Source organism: Mustela putorius, unplaced genomic scaffold, assembly GCF_011764305.1.
Source record: "Mustela putorius furo isolate JIRA1106 unplaced genomic scaffold, ASM1176430v1.1 tig00000174_pilon_pilon_pilon, whole genome shotgun sequence".
NCBI lineage: Eukaryota > Metazoa > Chordata > Mammalia > Carnivora > Mustelidae > Mustela > Mustela putorius.
This window is the reverse complement of record NW_025421304.1, coordinates 10,265,229-10,282,213: the sequence shown is the minus strand read 5'-3', so window position 1 is coordinate 10,282,213 and position 16,985 is coordinate 10,265,229. Positions and strand designations below refer to the sequence as shown.

General features: G+C 36.4%; 1 protein-coding gene across 1 annotated transcript in view; it reads right to left on the bottom strand.

Moving 5' to 3' along the window:
• LONP2 (lon peptidase 2, peroxisomal) overlaps window positions 1-16,985 on the bottom strand; it is a 111,845-nt gene that overhangs the window by 70,242 nt on the left and 24,618 nt on the right. Inside the window, exons 7-8 of the mRNA XM_004744122.3 lie at window positions 8,610-8,868; window positions 213-354 (exon numbers count right to left, since the gene is read on the bottom strand). Coding sequence (XP_004744179.1) covers window positions 213-354; window positions 8,610-8,868 — 401 coding nt within the window. The remainder of the gene's footprint in view (window positions 1-212; window positions 355-8,609; window positions 8,869-16,985) is intronic.

Genomic DNA, 16,985 nt, shown 5'->3' with positions numbered 1-16,985 from the left:
AAGAAAAAAGAAATGAGGGTATTATTAGAGAAAGAAAGAAGAAATCTCTAAGACATTTTAACTTAAGTATTAATTTGCTTCAGATTTTAGTCTGTATCACACTTTTTCCCATGATTAAACCCACACCAATATATATGCTACTGACTACAATAATTTGCTCCCATCCATACTCTTCAGGTGTGTTCAAAGACAGGGAAGTTTCTAAATCTTACCTCAAGCAGAGCTGCTGCAGGATCACCTTGCAGACTTTTTCCTAGTTTGTCAACCTCATCTAGCAGGAACACTGGATTGTTAACTCCAACAGTCTTCAAGCCATTGATTATACGACCAGGCATACTGCCTACATAGGTGCGCCTACAGAAAGCAAGCAAGTTATCAAGAAGATGTCAGGGGGCAAGAGTGGTATCACTTAGAAATCAATATTTAGGACTGGGAAAAAGTCATTTAGTTATCACAATAATATAGCAAAGAGGTACTATATATTTAAAAAGCTCTATGATACAACCAAGAGTTACCAGATCCAATTTTTATTTTCTATTTAATTTTAGCTGTAAGTTTCCCATAATATTTAAACAATATAGTTTTTGCCGTTTAGTGAAATCGTGAAACATTATACTTAAATAATTATAACTCTTACTTCTCAGGATTCCAAATATCCAAAGAACCCTAATAAATCTTGTTTATTTAATTCTCATGCTTTTCACAGTTTCTCAGAGTACCCTCCCTACTCCCCCCAAAACAAGCACTTTTTTACACACTGAAATGGTTGTCCCAGGGCAGGTTAAAACATCATCATCATCATTTCCTTTATGAAGGAAATCAGAATTGTTTCAAAGGGCCATTCAAAATGCACACTCCCTTCCCCCCAAAAAACCCAAATTCTTTTATTTATTTATTTAAAGATCTTATTTATTTGACAGAAAGAGACATAGCAAGAGGGAACATAAGCAGGGGGGTGAGAGAGGGAGAAGCAGGTTTCCCACAGAGCAGGGAGCCTGATGTGGGACTTGGCTCAGGATCAAAACCTGAGCCAAAGGCAGACGCTCAATGACTGAGTCACCCAGGCACCCCCAAATTATTTTATTTTAGAGGCAATAGATATTTATTACTTATAGTAAGATCTGGGGTCAAAAGTATATATATCAAAATTCCATTAATTCTGGCCTTTTGAATAAAACTGTGTTCATCCCACATGTATTAACTAGTATAACCAAGTTCAGCCAGATATTTTGTTGTGCATTAAAATGAGGCTCCTTTATCATATCTGAACAAGAATTATCTACATAATTATAACAGATCTAGAGGGTGGCATAAATAAAAACAAATGTGTTTGTCAAACTGAGAAGTGACACTTTTTTTTAAACAAAGCCAGCAAAACTTTAAGCAGTAATTTACTAATTTTAATTACAACCTTATTGCCTAAGCCATGTGTAAAGCAGATGCTGTTTGTGAAAAGGCATAAAAGCCTGTCTGCCTACAAGAAACTGATCAAATGGGGTGTTACAGCAACAGCTTTCTTAGGATAGGCACAAAGCCGATCCAAGAGCAGGCCTCAGTTTCACCACATGACTGTGTAAAGTAGGACAGAGTAAATAGAGCGACCTTTGAAAAGACAAGAAAGCCTTACAAATATCGTGGGAATGCCTTACATCCAGAGAGGGTGACCAAGGCACTGGAACCAAATACAATAAACACTGTGCTATTACAATAAGGAGTCAGCAGATTCAAGATTTCAGAATGGAATACAAGAAGGATGAGACTCAAAATTAATAAAAGTCTCTCAAATTATTTTTCTAGAGAACATACAGTATTTCTGTGAGTAAATAGGGAAGGGAAATTAAAAACAAAACGAAACACTGCAAAGCCTCTAAGGGTCATTTCTTACTGCATCAACTTCTCTCTTTTCCTTACTGTTTCTGACAGGTAGATTTCAAAAACAGGTAATGATAATTCTAGACCTAAAGTCATGGAGAGGAAAATAATATTTTAGGCAGATCTCCTTTCTAAAGAAGCAAAAATCTAAATCCTAGTCTAATTCCTCTAAACCTTTCATTGCTTCCCGGAGCTTAGTGAATAAATCCAAACTCCTGTGAATTCAAAGCTCTTCACAAAGCAGTCTGCATGCCCCACCCCCGCCCCGCAGCCTTCCAAACCTGCTGTCCCCTAAGCTCTTGCCTTATCTACAATCACAATCCTATTATGCCCCTTGTGCTTTTTTAACCTCTGTTAATATGGTACCTTGCTGCCCTTAACACTTTCCCTGCCTATGTAGATCCAGAAATTCTAAACTTCTCCTGACCAACTCTCACAATGTGATCTTCCCCAAAATGCAATGTCTATAGCATTTACAGGCCCTGCAATTCATCTGATGCAGTTACAACTTAGTTTTTATTTATGGGTACCAAGTATATAGCCTTTTCTAAAGAGCCAGTGAGCACACTGATGATAGAGAGTGAGTCTTATTACACAGTAGATCCTGGATACAGAACGGTCAGACCGTTCTCCAAACAAAGGCTTGTTTTCCCAATTTATTTAAGGACAACAGATCAACCATGCCAGCACCCAAAGTATTTTTCTTTCACCATTGTGAAGGACAAACAAGCCTTTGAATACTGCTTTGAACAAACTACTTGACCTAAGTCTCAGTTAGTTTCCCTATCTGTAAAATGGACGTAATGAGAGCGTATTCAGCCTCATGAAATATACAATTATAATAAATAGGTAAAGGACACAGTATAGTGCCTGGCACAAAGTAAGCTTTCAAAAGATGTTCACCGATGTTAATGTCTTTCCAGAGCACCAAGCACACTCAATGCCCTGAGTGTTCTTCAATCACAGGTGACATTCCCCAAATGTGTACCACTAGTCTAGAGGTCAAAGAAGAGAACCATTAAATAGAGCCAAAAGCTGTGGAAAATATCTATAATGTGCTATCTTTGGCCAGGAGGTATGGTAACAGGTAATCCACTGACTGAAGAAACAGAATAAATCTTTGGAATAGGAATCAGATGGTTAAAAAATGTAGTAATACACAAAATAAAAATGTTCTCTTTCAATATCACCCAAAATAACCACTTTTAAAAAGTAAATTAGCATATCAAAATAGCCTCCTGAGAAACTACATAGGTAGAAAATTAATGAAATTAATACTCTTACAAACTACAACTTTTTTGAGGGCAAAAAAAATTTTTCCATGTCCTTTTATCGTGTCCTTCCTCATAATATAACATCTAGAAACCAGCACAGCACAATACAGGGCCGTCTTCAAAGAATGTATTTCTTCAATTACTTACTATTTAGTCCATATACATGATTACCTAGAAGTTTTTCTTAAAACTGAAGTACACAAGTTAATTTAAAAACTATATGAATTTCTATTTTTCTTGTACAGGTACTGGTACAGGCAGTTCATAGGTTTATCAGAACTATTCAACTAGTATATGACATAAACAAAACTGTAAGTGTCTACATGGCTCAAAATGTTAAGTTACAAGATCACCATTTTTCATTTTCCAAAATATAGTCTGGTTTATGCTTCAAAAAACAACCACAGACAATTACAATATCATGTATTTACATCTCCATGGTAACTGACGACTTTATTACTCTGTGTCTGGGTATCTTCAAATCCAATGTAAGCCAAAAGGCTGGTCAGCCTGTCACTGTCACTGACATCTAAGTATCAGGAACAATTATGTATTTACTCATCTCTCTCCCAATGTTTAAAGAAGGGAGGAAAACGGGCATTTCACCATCACCTTTTCATGCCTGCTCAATTAAGGAGCTTTCATGGGATACAGTGCAAACTACTGAAGCGATACTTAGGAAGAATCTGTAATATAAAAATGTATGTTATAAGGTTAAGTGGAAAGAGGATTACAGTTGCTTAAAGAAAAGGGTAAAAGGTGCCCAGTGAAAAGTCTGGCAGGAAATAAAATGTTAATAGTGATTATCTTTGTGTATGGTAGAAAACATGAGAATTTTTTTTTCCTTTTTAAAAAAACTTCCAAATTTTCAAAAAAAAAAAAATTCCAAATTTTCTACCACGGGTGTATACATCTCTCTTCAACTGGGAAAAGTAATAAGCCTTAAAAAGAGATCCTAATGATCTCAAAAGAAAAACAGTCTTTTTTTTTTTAATATTTTATTTATTTATTTGACAGAGAGAGATCACAAGTGGGCAGAGAGGCAGGCAGAGAGAGAGAGGAAGGGAAGCAGGCCCCCTGCTGAGCAGAGAACCTGATGCGGGACTCGATCCCAGGACCCCGAGATCATGACCTGAGCTGAAGGCAGCGGCTTAACCCACTGAGCCACCCAGGCACCCGAAAAACAGTCTTTAAGGAACTAAAAATAGTCCTTAATATGGCATGCCTAAACAAATCAAATAGTTATTCTTATAGCAGTCATTCCTAAATCTTTTTATGTACTCATTTGCACAGATGCACTCATTTAAAGGACCATAAGACCTCCAAAATATAAATATGTTTTAATCTTACTTGAATTCACAAAGCACTCAGAGAGAACTTACCATGTCTGGCACTCTGCTGTGAACATGGAATGATACAAAGGACAATAAGACAAGCTAAAAACCCTACTCTACAGAGTTCATACTTTCCCCATATTTATAGTTTATCTCTATAGTAATGTACTATGAATGCCAGAGGCCTATATTATTTAATCATCAAAAGAAAACAATGGACAATAACTGGTCAGTTTAGAGAAGAGTTAGATCATAACTGACTGCACATATGTTAATGGAGAAAGCCTTGAACTGGGGCCTAAAAATGAAACTAAACTTTAAAGAGGCAAAGAAGAGCAATATGCAAATACAGGTTATAAGGAGGATAGTGAGTAAACTATAACATGTCTGGCATACTATGCTAAAAATATATTAAAAGCTTGCTACTTTGCTTATTTTCCCTTTGTGGAAATTAATAATGAAACAGCTAATTTATTTAAAACATCACCATTTCAGGTTCATGAAGATGTATCATGGAAAGCAAAAGTTCATTTTTCTTCTCACCTTGTTTGAGCCAAAGATTCCTTACAATGGTACCATTTTATTATCTGAACAAAGAGCTGGCAAATCACTTCCAAAGGGTTACTATCAACAATAACTTGAGATATATCATAGCAATAAGTACATTTCACTAGGAAACAACTAATGAAAACTATTACACAAACATGATTTCATAAAACTTATCCTAAAAGAAGTTATATTTAATTGCTATGAGCGGATTTAAATTCTTTAAATATTTAAATATAAAAATGTTAAGCTGTAAAAAAAACCGTAGGAACAGAGATTCTGTGGCTTTTATGAAAGTGAACAGAAAAACCCCAGTGGAGGCAAACCCAAATGAGAAACGTTGAGAAGACTGTAAAGCTGTACTAGTTAATATGGAGCATGGACTCTCCTTCCTTTAAGCCATTCAAAATAATATAAACAAAAACAATGAGCCAATGTAAAGTCAGATTATGATTTTCCAAGTTTAAGATTTAAATGTAAACCAAATCTTTCTTTTGCTTCCCCACCTCCCATTTCATTATCATTGGACTCTAAAACATACATATTTGTTTTTAAAATCAATTCCTAAGGGTGCCTGGGTGGGTCAGTGGGTTAAAGCCTCTGCCTTCGGCTCAGGTCACAATCCCAGGGTCCTAGGATCAAGCCCTGCATCGGGCTCTCTGCTCAGCAGGGAGCCTGCTTCGTCCTCTCTCTCTGCCTGCCTCTCTGCCTACTTGTGATTTCTCTCTGTCAAATAAATAAAATATTTTTTTAAAAAATTAAATTAAATTAAAACCAATTCCTAATATCACCTTTCTTCATATAAACAGGTATTTCTAGCAAAAGGCTGGAGTTCTAAGCATGGGAAAATAGGAAAAGTGAGTGACAAAATCAAGAGAATAAGCAAGGAAGATAATATAAAGCAGCTCTGTTTTTCCCTGGCTATTTTAAGACTGCAGAACAGTGGTGCCTACTCAGAGGCTGAGGAAAAACAAAACTTTGCATGAACTCTAATTGTGAGCATGTGACCAGTACTTAAATGCCAAGACCTGGGTGTTTCCAAAATGCTTCAATTGTCACATGGAACCACTTGTTCTCACACACTCCACCCCATGATTGTGCTATATAAGCTACTATTCTTCCTCCCCTTCGATTTACCTCCAACTCACAAGCTCTGACATAAGTCCATACTCTGTTCTCAACCACTGCTCTCCTGAATGGCCACACCCCACTCTCTACCAGCTTCCAAACAGGTTTTCAAATAAAAATTTTCTCCAGGCTTTGATGCTTTGGGAGGACTGGTGGGCAGGAAGCCCCCAGTTGTACGAGGGCAGGCTGCTGTAGTGTTTAATGAAACACCCAGAGCAGTGACAGTGAGGGAGTACTTCTCAGCAGGCACAGAATGATTCAGACTAATCCATACACCCTTTATTTGACAACAATCACAGCCTCTATGCATGTCACAGATTCCTAAAAAGCTTATATTTACACAAATTTTTTAGGCAAATACACAGCCTCATTTTACAAAAGACTCACAACAGATTCCATTTTCTTAATGACACTCACACATGTGGACGAATATTCACTTGAACAGATTTTATGTCTAACAGTGTAAGTAAAAACTTAAAACTGAAGCTCTGCTTGAAACCAACAATGTTCTTAAGTGGTGAGGATTATGATATTACATATTGCCCACCAAGAGTCATCACAAAAATACATTTTTCCACAATTCTGTCACATAAATTAAATAATAATGCTAAGAACAGGATTTTTAGGTACTATTTAAAAATCAGATTAAATTCATTGAAGCTTTTAAAATGTAAACTTGCTTTCCTGAGAATTTAAAATTAATAATTAAAGCTAATTTTTATCAAATGCTTATTATTATGTGTCAGGCACTGAATAAGTGCTTTCCAATCCTTACTGAATAAGCAATAAACAATGTGGCAAGAAAGAGGACAGATTACCTACATGTCATGTGCTCATGATATAAATTTCATGACAATAATTCCACAAATTCCCTAACTTCCATCAAACACTTACACAATTATGCTACAGATATCAAAAGAAAGAAGTGAACTAAAACAACAGTGAATGCATGAATCAAGTCACTTGAATGGGAAACATCTCCCAAAAGCTCTTGAGCTAAAATAAAAAAGATTCAGGCTCTAGATCCGGTTTCTCCCAGAATGGTATAAGGTGCCAATTTCTTTATAAAAGCAAAGGACAGCCTCTAGTGGCACATATGAGAATGAGCAGGTCTAGGTGACAAAAAGAGTTAGAAATTGCCAGAATGACCCAGATCAATTCCCCAACCTAATCTGCAGCCCTCATTGTTTATTTATTGAAATCTTGGAATGATTTTTCTTTAATGCATAAGAATTGTAAATAAGCAAATAAAAGAGAAAAAGGAACATTTTTCATGGAAAAGTTTCTGAAAAGGTTTTCTGCCTAAGGCCAATGATCTAATGAATAAAACAAATGGAAAACAAAATGTTATAAAAGCATCCCATTCTCCCCCCAACACACACAATCTAAGTTTAATCCATATTCACCAAACTCTAAATATGCATTTAAATTAGCCAACTTAAATTGGCAGTTGGTCACTGCCAGTACCTGCATAATTTTCAAAGCCTCTACCTGTAATTTAGATTGCTTTAACAACTTTAAGACTGAGGGTATGACCCTGAAGAGAGAAGTTTTATCTTCAGTCTAACTACTTCCTACTGGAAGTTAAGCAGTTTCTTAAAAAAAATTTTTTTTTAAAGCTGAGATATCACTGACATTAGTTTCAGGTTTACAACATCATATTCTTTAATAAGCATCCATGATTTCTACATTTTAAAGTGTTTTTTAATATACACATTATAGGTATATTTTCTCACAACTTGCAACTGCTATGAAACCCTTAAACCTCAAAAGAGAAAGTTCATGCTTTCCCAAAGCATCTTCCAATCTGAACAAAAGAGATCAGAGAGAACAAAACCATGAACATAACATGCAAATCTGATTCTAATAATGTTGGATTAATCAAAGACTCAGTTCTCACAGTTCAATGTGTTTTTATAGAAAGGGTGTCAAAATTGCAAGGATAGCTCTTAGTAACTATCTTTTCTCCTTATTACTTATATCCGTATGGAAAACCAGCCTTCTAAAAGAAAGTTAAACTGCAAACACGTTTGTTATCAAAGATTTCTTCCCTTCTCTGACCTGCCCCAGCTGTGTTTTACTTATTTTTTAAACTCTAAGAGTTAGGGGTCATTGATTATGAAACGTTACTGGGCCAAAATGAATGTAAAGACTCTGTAACATCTAACCATAACTGATTTATAACTACATTCAAATGAAATTTCAGGAAGGCTGACTAGTTATCCATTGTCAGACAAATAACAAGGTTAGTTTGGATGCACCATTACAGTTGAGGCTCTACGCCAGCTAAAAACATCCTATAGATGTACTATAAATAAATACTATGAGTGTCCTTTTGATTCAAGGTATCGCAAATAGCCCTTTGAGAAAAAGATATACATTATGCTTTGGCTTCTGAAGGGCTTTAGTCAATTAAAATGGAGAATCAGAGACTAAACTGAGAGAAAGAGTCTACCTGTGTCCTCGAATGTCAGACTGATCACACACTCCTCCAAGTGCAATCCTGTGGAACTCCCGACCAAGAGTTTTGGCCACTGATCTTCCCACACTTGTTTTACCAACTCCGGGAGGGCCAACAAAGCAAAGAATGGGGCCCTTTAGGTTGTTCTTCAGCTGTCTGACAGCCAGGTATTCCAGCACTCTCTTCTTCAGTTTTTCCATAGCATAATGATCATTATCCAGAAGAATCCGGGCAGCTCGAATATCCAGACGGTCTGTCAAATAATCCCAGAAGCACACAGAATTTTTAAATGGAAGAACTGCTTTTGAAGCTGACAAGAGTCAAAAAATACATTTTAGGGAGAAAAAAAAAAAGGTAACAAGACGAGAACAAAAGTGGATCTTTCTAAATGAGTCTTCAGGGAAACCTGGACCTGGATTTTTTGCTTAATAAGATTTAGTATCAACAGAAATAGTAAGTACTACATACACAATTAAAAACTCAAGGAGCGCGCGTGAGTGGCTCAGTCAGTTAAGCATCTGCCTTCAGCTCAGACTGAATTCCGCAACAGGCACCCAGCTTAGAGGAGCCCCTGCTTTTCCCCCTGCCTGGGTCCTCATGCTCTCACGCATGCTCTCTCTTTCTCAAAAATAAATCTTAAAAAAAAAAAAACCCAAAAAACAAAGAAAAACCCCTCAAGTTTATATTCCTATCATTTCATTTTCTTGGTATACTTTCCTTCCATGGAGACATAATTTCTACATATTCCATTTGTGCTGGCATTTGTTTATCCTTTTCTGAAGTATTTTTCTTCTTATTACAGAAGTAATATATGCTCATTTCAAAAAACCCAGTGACACCAATACAAAGGAGAAAACTGTCACCCATAATCCCATGTGCTCAAGAAAGCATCCCTACCTTTACTTTGGTGTGTACTATGGTAGGTTTTATATATGTGTGTGCATACACATGCCCTATACCTATTTTTCAAAATGAGATTATATGATATCTTCAAATTTTGTAAAATGTTTTTTTCACTTTGCATATTATGGATGCCTTTAAGGGTCCAATGTATTTTCTAGTAATATTTTAATGGCTATATAATATTCCATTATTTAATCATCCATACTCATTTAAATAATTCCCTACTGCTGAACATTTATAAATCTTTATAGTTATAAAGCATGCTTTACCATGCATCCTTATAACTAAATCCCTACCTATATCCAAAACCACTTTCTTTAATCTATAGGGAGAGGTGCTGGGTCAAAAAAAATACATAAGATGTATAAAGAACTATCTACGTTCTATCAATTAAAGTCTCACCAGTAAAGTATGAGTTAGGCTTTAGTTCTATAGCCAAGGTTTCATCAGGTCTACTGATGTGCTTTACTACTTAAAATACTTGTAGATTAAACCATTAAATACTCATGGTCACCGGCAAGAATTCATCAGCTGAGTGACATCTGGGGGATGATACCTGGCCACATGATAGTACTGATAGAGAGAGGAGAAACTGGGAAGAAGGAAAACATACACAAGCCAACTCTTTCAGTTATTTGGAATCTGCTCTGCATTCTTCCTACAGAGAAGGAAAAAAAATAACCTTAAATGGTAGTTTGGTTCCCAAGCTAGTCTGAAAAAACCTGGCTAAGCAGTAATATATGTAATTTAATTATAGCACTGTTGCTTTTAGTTCTGGCTAAGTGATTTGGAAAGGGAAGAACAAAACTTCTCCCCCCTTCTTTGGCTTCAAACCCTAATTAATAAATACATGAACAAATGAAAGATAGGAAGTTTCCCAACTGTTTTATAATGCAAACCCAGACTCTAAAACCTACCACAACAAACACAAAAGAAAACTTCAGCCCAGTCCCATTCTGTATATTAAAATTCTACTAAATCAAATCTATTCAGAGTAATCTTCTAAGGCCTAGTGGGATTTATTTTAGTTATGCAAAGATGGTTTAGTATTAGGTTACTGATGTATTTACTACATCACCATGTCCAAGAAGCAAAACTCTCCATCAGAATGTCATTTTGTACCTAAAAGCCACTTGTTATAATGAAATATCCACCCCTAATTAACATTCAGTAAACTAAGAATAGAATTCCATGTAATTTAGAAAAAACTGAAAACACTCTGAAGGAATTTCTTCTAAGAAATATGTCAAGTAAAGACAATTTTAAAAAGTGTCTCGAACATTTGAGGAAAGATAACTTCCATACTACATAAAGAATTGTTTTGTGTCTTTTTCTATACTGGATACAATTTTTTCTGATTATTCTTTTCAATGATTCAAAATGCATGCTTCCTAGTTCAAATAATATATGTAGTTACATGTAAAAAATACAAAATGAAATGAGTATTAGCTTCTTGAGTTTTTAGTTGTGTAGTACTATTTCTGTTTATACTAAATCTTTTTTACAACTAGAAGACTGAAATGGTATCTACTGGCCCTTTCCATTCAAGATGGGAAAATCAGCAAACTCATTTCTCCAAATCTTTCCTTTCTGCTTTTGGTGACCTCTACTGTTAAGCTTCTCTCTCAACAATCATGAAAAACATCTTCATGGTTTTGTAACCACACTCATAATAATTACTTAGATCTAATTCTATATAGGAATGGCGCAGAAGTTCAACATGCCTCCCTGTATATCACAATTTACCCATTTTCAGTTCTCTGCTGGAATACTAAACAATGAAAAGTATGTTCATGTGGGGCAGGTACACGAATGTTATGCATCTCTAATGCTGACACACACCCAGCAGAGACTGAGTTTCTAGTGTGTGGGTGGTCTCCTTATATAGTTTTGAAAACAGTAACAGCTTTGTCCTGTTTTTGTACTTTTTGTTTATTGAAGTAAAGAACAGGAGTCAGCACTTTTGCATTCAATTAAATGTTTCCCTCCAAAATCTGTACAATTATACTGTATAAGCCTGGTAAAAATTCCTGATAAGTAATTAAGTTCACTTTTTAAATAGAACAAGTTAGAGGAGGGAGGAAGCTGAGAGCAACTTACAAGGCTACCAATGGCAAATAATCAAATCTGCAATGTTAATATTCTCAGGCCATTACACTATATATTCTATATGCACCCTGCATTTAGTTAGAATAAATCCTGAAGCAAAGAAAAATGTTACTGAGATAATACCAAAATTTCAAAATAAGGCCCCTGGGATTACCAAGTTATCTAGATGCTCTCAGCACAATATACAAGTCCTACTGTCAAGAGAAAGTAACGGGTTTTGAAAATTGTCACAACTCTATCAACAACAACAAAGTAACTATCAAACATATACTATCAGGGAAGCTTGGCAGGTGAAACAAAAGCAGAGCAGTTAAATAACACATACAAAGTTTAAATATAACTTTCTTGTCCAGGTCCAAACTAACCGAGCAGAGCCCTCTCCCAATCTCACAGAATAGGACCACTTTACTTAAAAAGTAGGCATTGGAGAGTTATAAGTTAACAGAAGACTACTGGAACTAAAATGGACTTCCCAACAGCCCAGTGAGATCAGGACCAACAGCTGATCACAAACTGAGTCAGATGACATGAAGAGAGACTAAGTCAGTGGGAACACACGTTCTCCTCCATTCGTTTCACTACGGAATTTCCAAAAAGGATTTTGATAAAAGAATTAAATCAAGAAATTCAGCTTCAGTTTGTTTGGTAAAATAACTCAACTAGAAGGGAATGTGGTCATGCAAACATGAAATAAACTAAGAAATAAATTTACCAGCATAGTAACATTAACAGCTCTATGAACAGTAGCTAAAAACCTGGAAACAAACCATATACCCATCAACAGGTAAATGGATAAACAAATTACTAATCTATGTAGCAACATGGACAAACCTCTAATTATGCTGAAAAAAAAAATCAGAAAAAAAGGAGTACATACTACATCATTCCCTTTTATAACATCTTTGAAAATATGAACTAATCTAAAGAGGTTGGGGATTCGGAGGGAAACATGGGAGGTAGGGATTACAGAGATGCATGAGAAAATTTAGGAAGGGATGGTTATGTTTGCTACCTTAATTATGGTAATGGTATTACAGATACACATGTTAAAACTCATCAAAGTATATGTACAGTTTACTGTTTATCAATTATACCAAAATAAAGCTGGAAAATAAAGCAAATAAAGCAAAAAAAAAATTATTGCTTCTGAACAACTGCTTCTATAGTTCATCAGTGCAACCTAATTTAATCTAATGAAGACTTGCAGATTCTCAGAATTTAAGAGAAAACAAAATGTGAATTAGCCTTTTAATTTTATACACATTCAAACAGGGAGAAAAACTTAAAAACAAACTAAAATCTAGAGGGATGAATGCAAATTTATAGAGCATCATTGAAGAATAATTAGCATAACTTAGAATGTACCTGCTTTCCACAATAAGAGCCTAAGAACTATTAAGAGGAATAAAATCTAAGGGTTGTCAAAACAAAAGGAAGATGATCAGGCCAATTTCATCTTAGTACTACCTAGCCGTGTACATTAAAAATGTGTTAAGATGACCCTGGGACGCCTGGGTGGCTCACTCAATTAAGGGTCTGACTCCTGATTTTGGTTCAGGTCATGATCTGAGGGCTGTGGGATTCAGTCCCACATCGGGCCCTGTGCTCAACAGGGAGTCTGCTTAGGATTCTCTCACTCTCCCTCTGCCTCTCCCCCTGCCTGTGCATGCATGCATGCTCTCCCAAATAAATAAATTTTTAAAATGTGTTAGGTGATCCTTTCCAAAAAAAAAAAAAAAAAACTAATTAAAAAGGAGTTATTTTGAGGAAGGAGGCAACATGGTGGAAGAGTACGGGATCTCATTTCAACTGGTCTCTTGAATTCAGCTGGACCCCTATCAAATCATTCTGAACACCCGTGAATTCAACCTGGGATGTAAGAAAAGAGTTGCGGAATTCTACAAATAGAAAAGCAACCAATTTTTGCAAGGTAGGCAGTGCAGAGAAGTGAATATGAAGGGATATATCTGAAGATAAATGGTGTGGGGATGGAGGAACCGTAAGCAGGCTACTGGAAAGTGATATTGCCCCAGAGTGCAAAATTGGAACTTCTAGAAGTTTGCTCCCATCAGGAACATTCCTGCCTGAAAGGTGCTCAGGTGGCGAAGCGGAGAAGAATCCTAGGTGGGACAGTGTGGTCTCAGGATCCCTGGGGCCACAGAAAGAAAGGGGGTGCCTGAGCCAGCAGAGTTTCCAAGCACTGGAGTGGGGAAACTGGCTACAGTCAACAAGCCTGGGAGTACACTCTCAGCTTGGTTTGCCATAAACCACAAACCATGGGCACAAGTGGGTAGCCAATCTCCAACTGAGGCCCACAGCAACCCTCTTCCCTTCCCCAGGAGGATCAATGCAGTTGTACACTGCAGGAGTCTGCAGAGTGTGGCATACACAAAAAAGCAGACTGCTTTTCCCTGAGGGTTTACTGAAGAGAGGGGGGCTGTGATCTTTTAGCTCTGGGGCTGGAAATTAGGGTACCACCATTTTTATTTTCATCCTCTAAAGTGGTGCAGAAAGCCTTCAGGGAGCAAAAGCCACATGGAGCAACCCGAAGTAGCTTACACTGAGCCCAGCCCTCTGGCAAAGGGTGGTATAGCACCCCTAGGGAAAAACACCTGAGAAATCAGTGCAGCAGACACCCCCCACCCCCACCCAGAAGACCAGCTGGAACATCAGGCGAATACCAAGTTTATAGAGCACAGAGAACTGCAAAAAGCCAGGGGAAAACAGTACATAGAATTCAAGGTTTTTTTTCTCATGATTCTTTTATCTTTCAATTTAAATTTTTTCTTTTCTTTTCTCTTTTTCCTTTTCAACTAGTTTCTTATTTTAATCAACTCTTTGTTTTTAAGACTTTTTTTAACTTTCATTTTTACATTTATAAAATTTTATAGATATAGTCTTAATTTTCAGCTTCCTTTCACTAAATTCAATTTTATTTTTGTGTATATAAAAGTTTTGCTTTCTTTATAATTTTGGCATTAGTGTCTTCTAACAAACAGGCCAAAATACACCTAGGACGAAGTGGATCACCCTATTTTGTCCACCTGGGAGATTATGTTCTTTCTTTTTTCCCTTTTCTTTTTTTTTTTTTTCCTTTCTGTTTTGGTTTCTGACTTATTCAGCTTTGTCTAGTGTGTATTTTGCTTGGGTCATGGTTTATATTTTTGATATGTTCTCTTGTCCATGCATTCTTCTCTGGGCAAAATGATTAGAAGGAGGAATTCATAACAAAAGAGCCAGAGATAATACTCTGTGCCACATACCTAATCAATATGGATATAAGTAAAAAGTTGGAGATGGAATTCAGGATAATTATAAAGTTACGAGCTGAGCTTGAAGAAAGCATAAAAGACACTAGAGAATCTCTTCATGCAAAAATAAAATCTAATAGGCTGAAATTAAAGATGCTTTAACTGAGATGCAGACTAAAATGGATGCTCTAACGTATGGTAAATAAGGCAGAAGACAGAGGGATAGAGGAAGACAAAATGATGGAAAAAGGAAGGAATTTGAAAAAAAGAGAGAAAGAGAGCTAATGGACTATGAGGGGAGGCTCTGAGAAATCAAGTGGTATCATAAAGCTAAACAATATTGGCATTACTGGTGTCCCAGAGGAAGAAGAAAGAGAGAGGGCCAGAAGGTATATCTGAGTGAGTCATGGCTGAAAATTTCCCTATTCTGGAGAAGGAAAAAGGCATTCAAGTCCAGAAGGTACAGAGAACCACCCTCAAAATTTGATAAAAATAGATCAACACCCCAACATATAATAGTGATGCTTGTAAATTTCACAGATAAAGAGAAAAGTGAAAGCAGCTCGAGACAAGAACTCCTTAACCTATAAGGGTAGGAACATTTGACTGGCAGCAGACCTATACACAGAGTCCTGGCAGTTCACAAAGGGCTGGCACTAAATGAGAAAAACATCCAGCCAAGAATACTATATCCAGCAAGGCTGTGATTCATAATGGAAGGAGATATAAAGAGCTTCCAGGGCAAACAGAAACTGAAAGAATATGTGACCACCAAGCCAGCCCTGCAAGGAATATTAAGGGGGATTCTGTAAAGCAAAGAAAGACTCCAAGAGTAACATAAACTAGAAAGAAACAGAGACAATCTACAGAAACAGGGACTCTACAGGCAAGACAATGACACTAAATTCATATCTTTCAATAGTTAACTCTGAATGTAAATGGGCTAAATGCTCCATTCAAAAGACACAGGGCATCAAACTGGATAAAAAAGTAGGCATCAATATGCTGCTGTCTGCAAGAGACTATTTTAGACACAAAGATGCTTCCAGATTGAAATTGAGGGTGTGGGAAACCATTTCCTAGACTAATGGACTTCAAAAGAAAGCTGGGGTAGCAATCCTCGTATCAGACAAATTAGATTTTAAACTAGAGATTGTATTAAGAGATGAAGAGGGACACTATATCATACTTAAAGGGTCTACCCAAAAAGAAGATTTAACAGTTATAAATATTTATGCACCTAACTTCGGAGCAGCCTGTTATATGAACCATTAATAGCCAAATTAAAGAAATACACAAATAATACAATAATAGGAGGAACTTCAACACCCTACTCAAAGCAATGGAGAGATTATCTAAGCAGAAGATTAACAAGGAAACAAGGGCTTTGAATGAAATACTGAACCAAATGGACTTCACAGATACATACAGAGCATTCTATTCTAAAGCAACATGTGCACATGGAGCTTTCTCCAGAACGGATCATGTCCTGCGTCACAAATCAGGTTTCAACCAATACCAAAAGACTGGGATTATTCCCTGTATTGTCAGACCACAATGCTTTAAAACTAGAACTCAAACACCAGAGGAAATTTAAGAAAAGAATGCAAACACTTGGAAGTTAAAGAGCATGCTACTAAGGAATGAATGGGTAATTTAAAAACCTCAGTGAAACTAATGAAAATGAAAACAGAGTTGTTCAAAACCTTTGGGAGATAGAGGATATATTCCCCCAAGAGGGAAGCATGTAGCAGTACAAGTCTCTCTCAAGAAACAAAGTCTCAAATATACAAGCTAACCTTACACCTAAAGGAGCTCGAGAAAGAACAACAAATAAAGCCTAAACCAAACAGAAGAGGAGAAACAGTACAGATTAAGGAAACAGAAACCAGAAAAACAGTAGAACAGATAAACAAAACTAGAAGCTGATTCTCTGAAAGAATTAATAAGATCGATAAACCCCCTAGAGAAACTTAACAAAAAAAAGAGAGAGAGGGAGAGATAGAGAGAAAGGACCCAAATTAATAAAACCATCAACGAAAAGAGGAGAGATCACAACCAACACCAAGGAAATACAATTTTAAAAACACATTATGAGCAACTAATG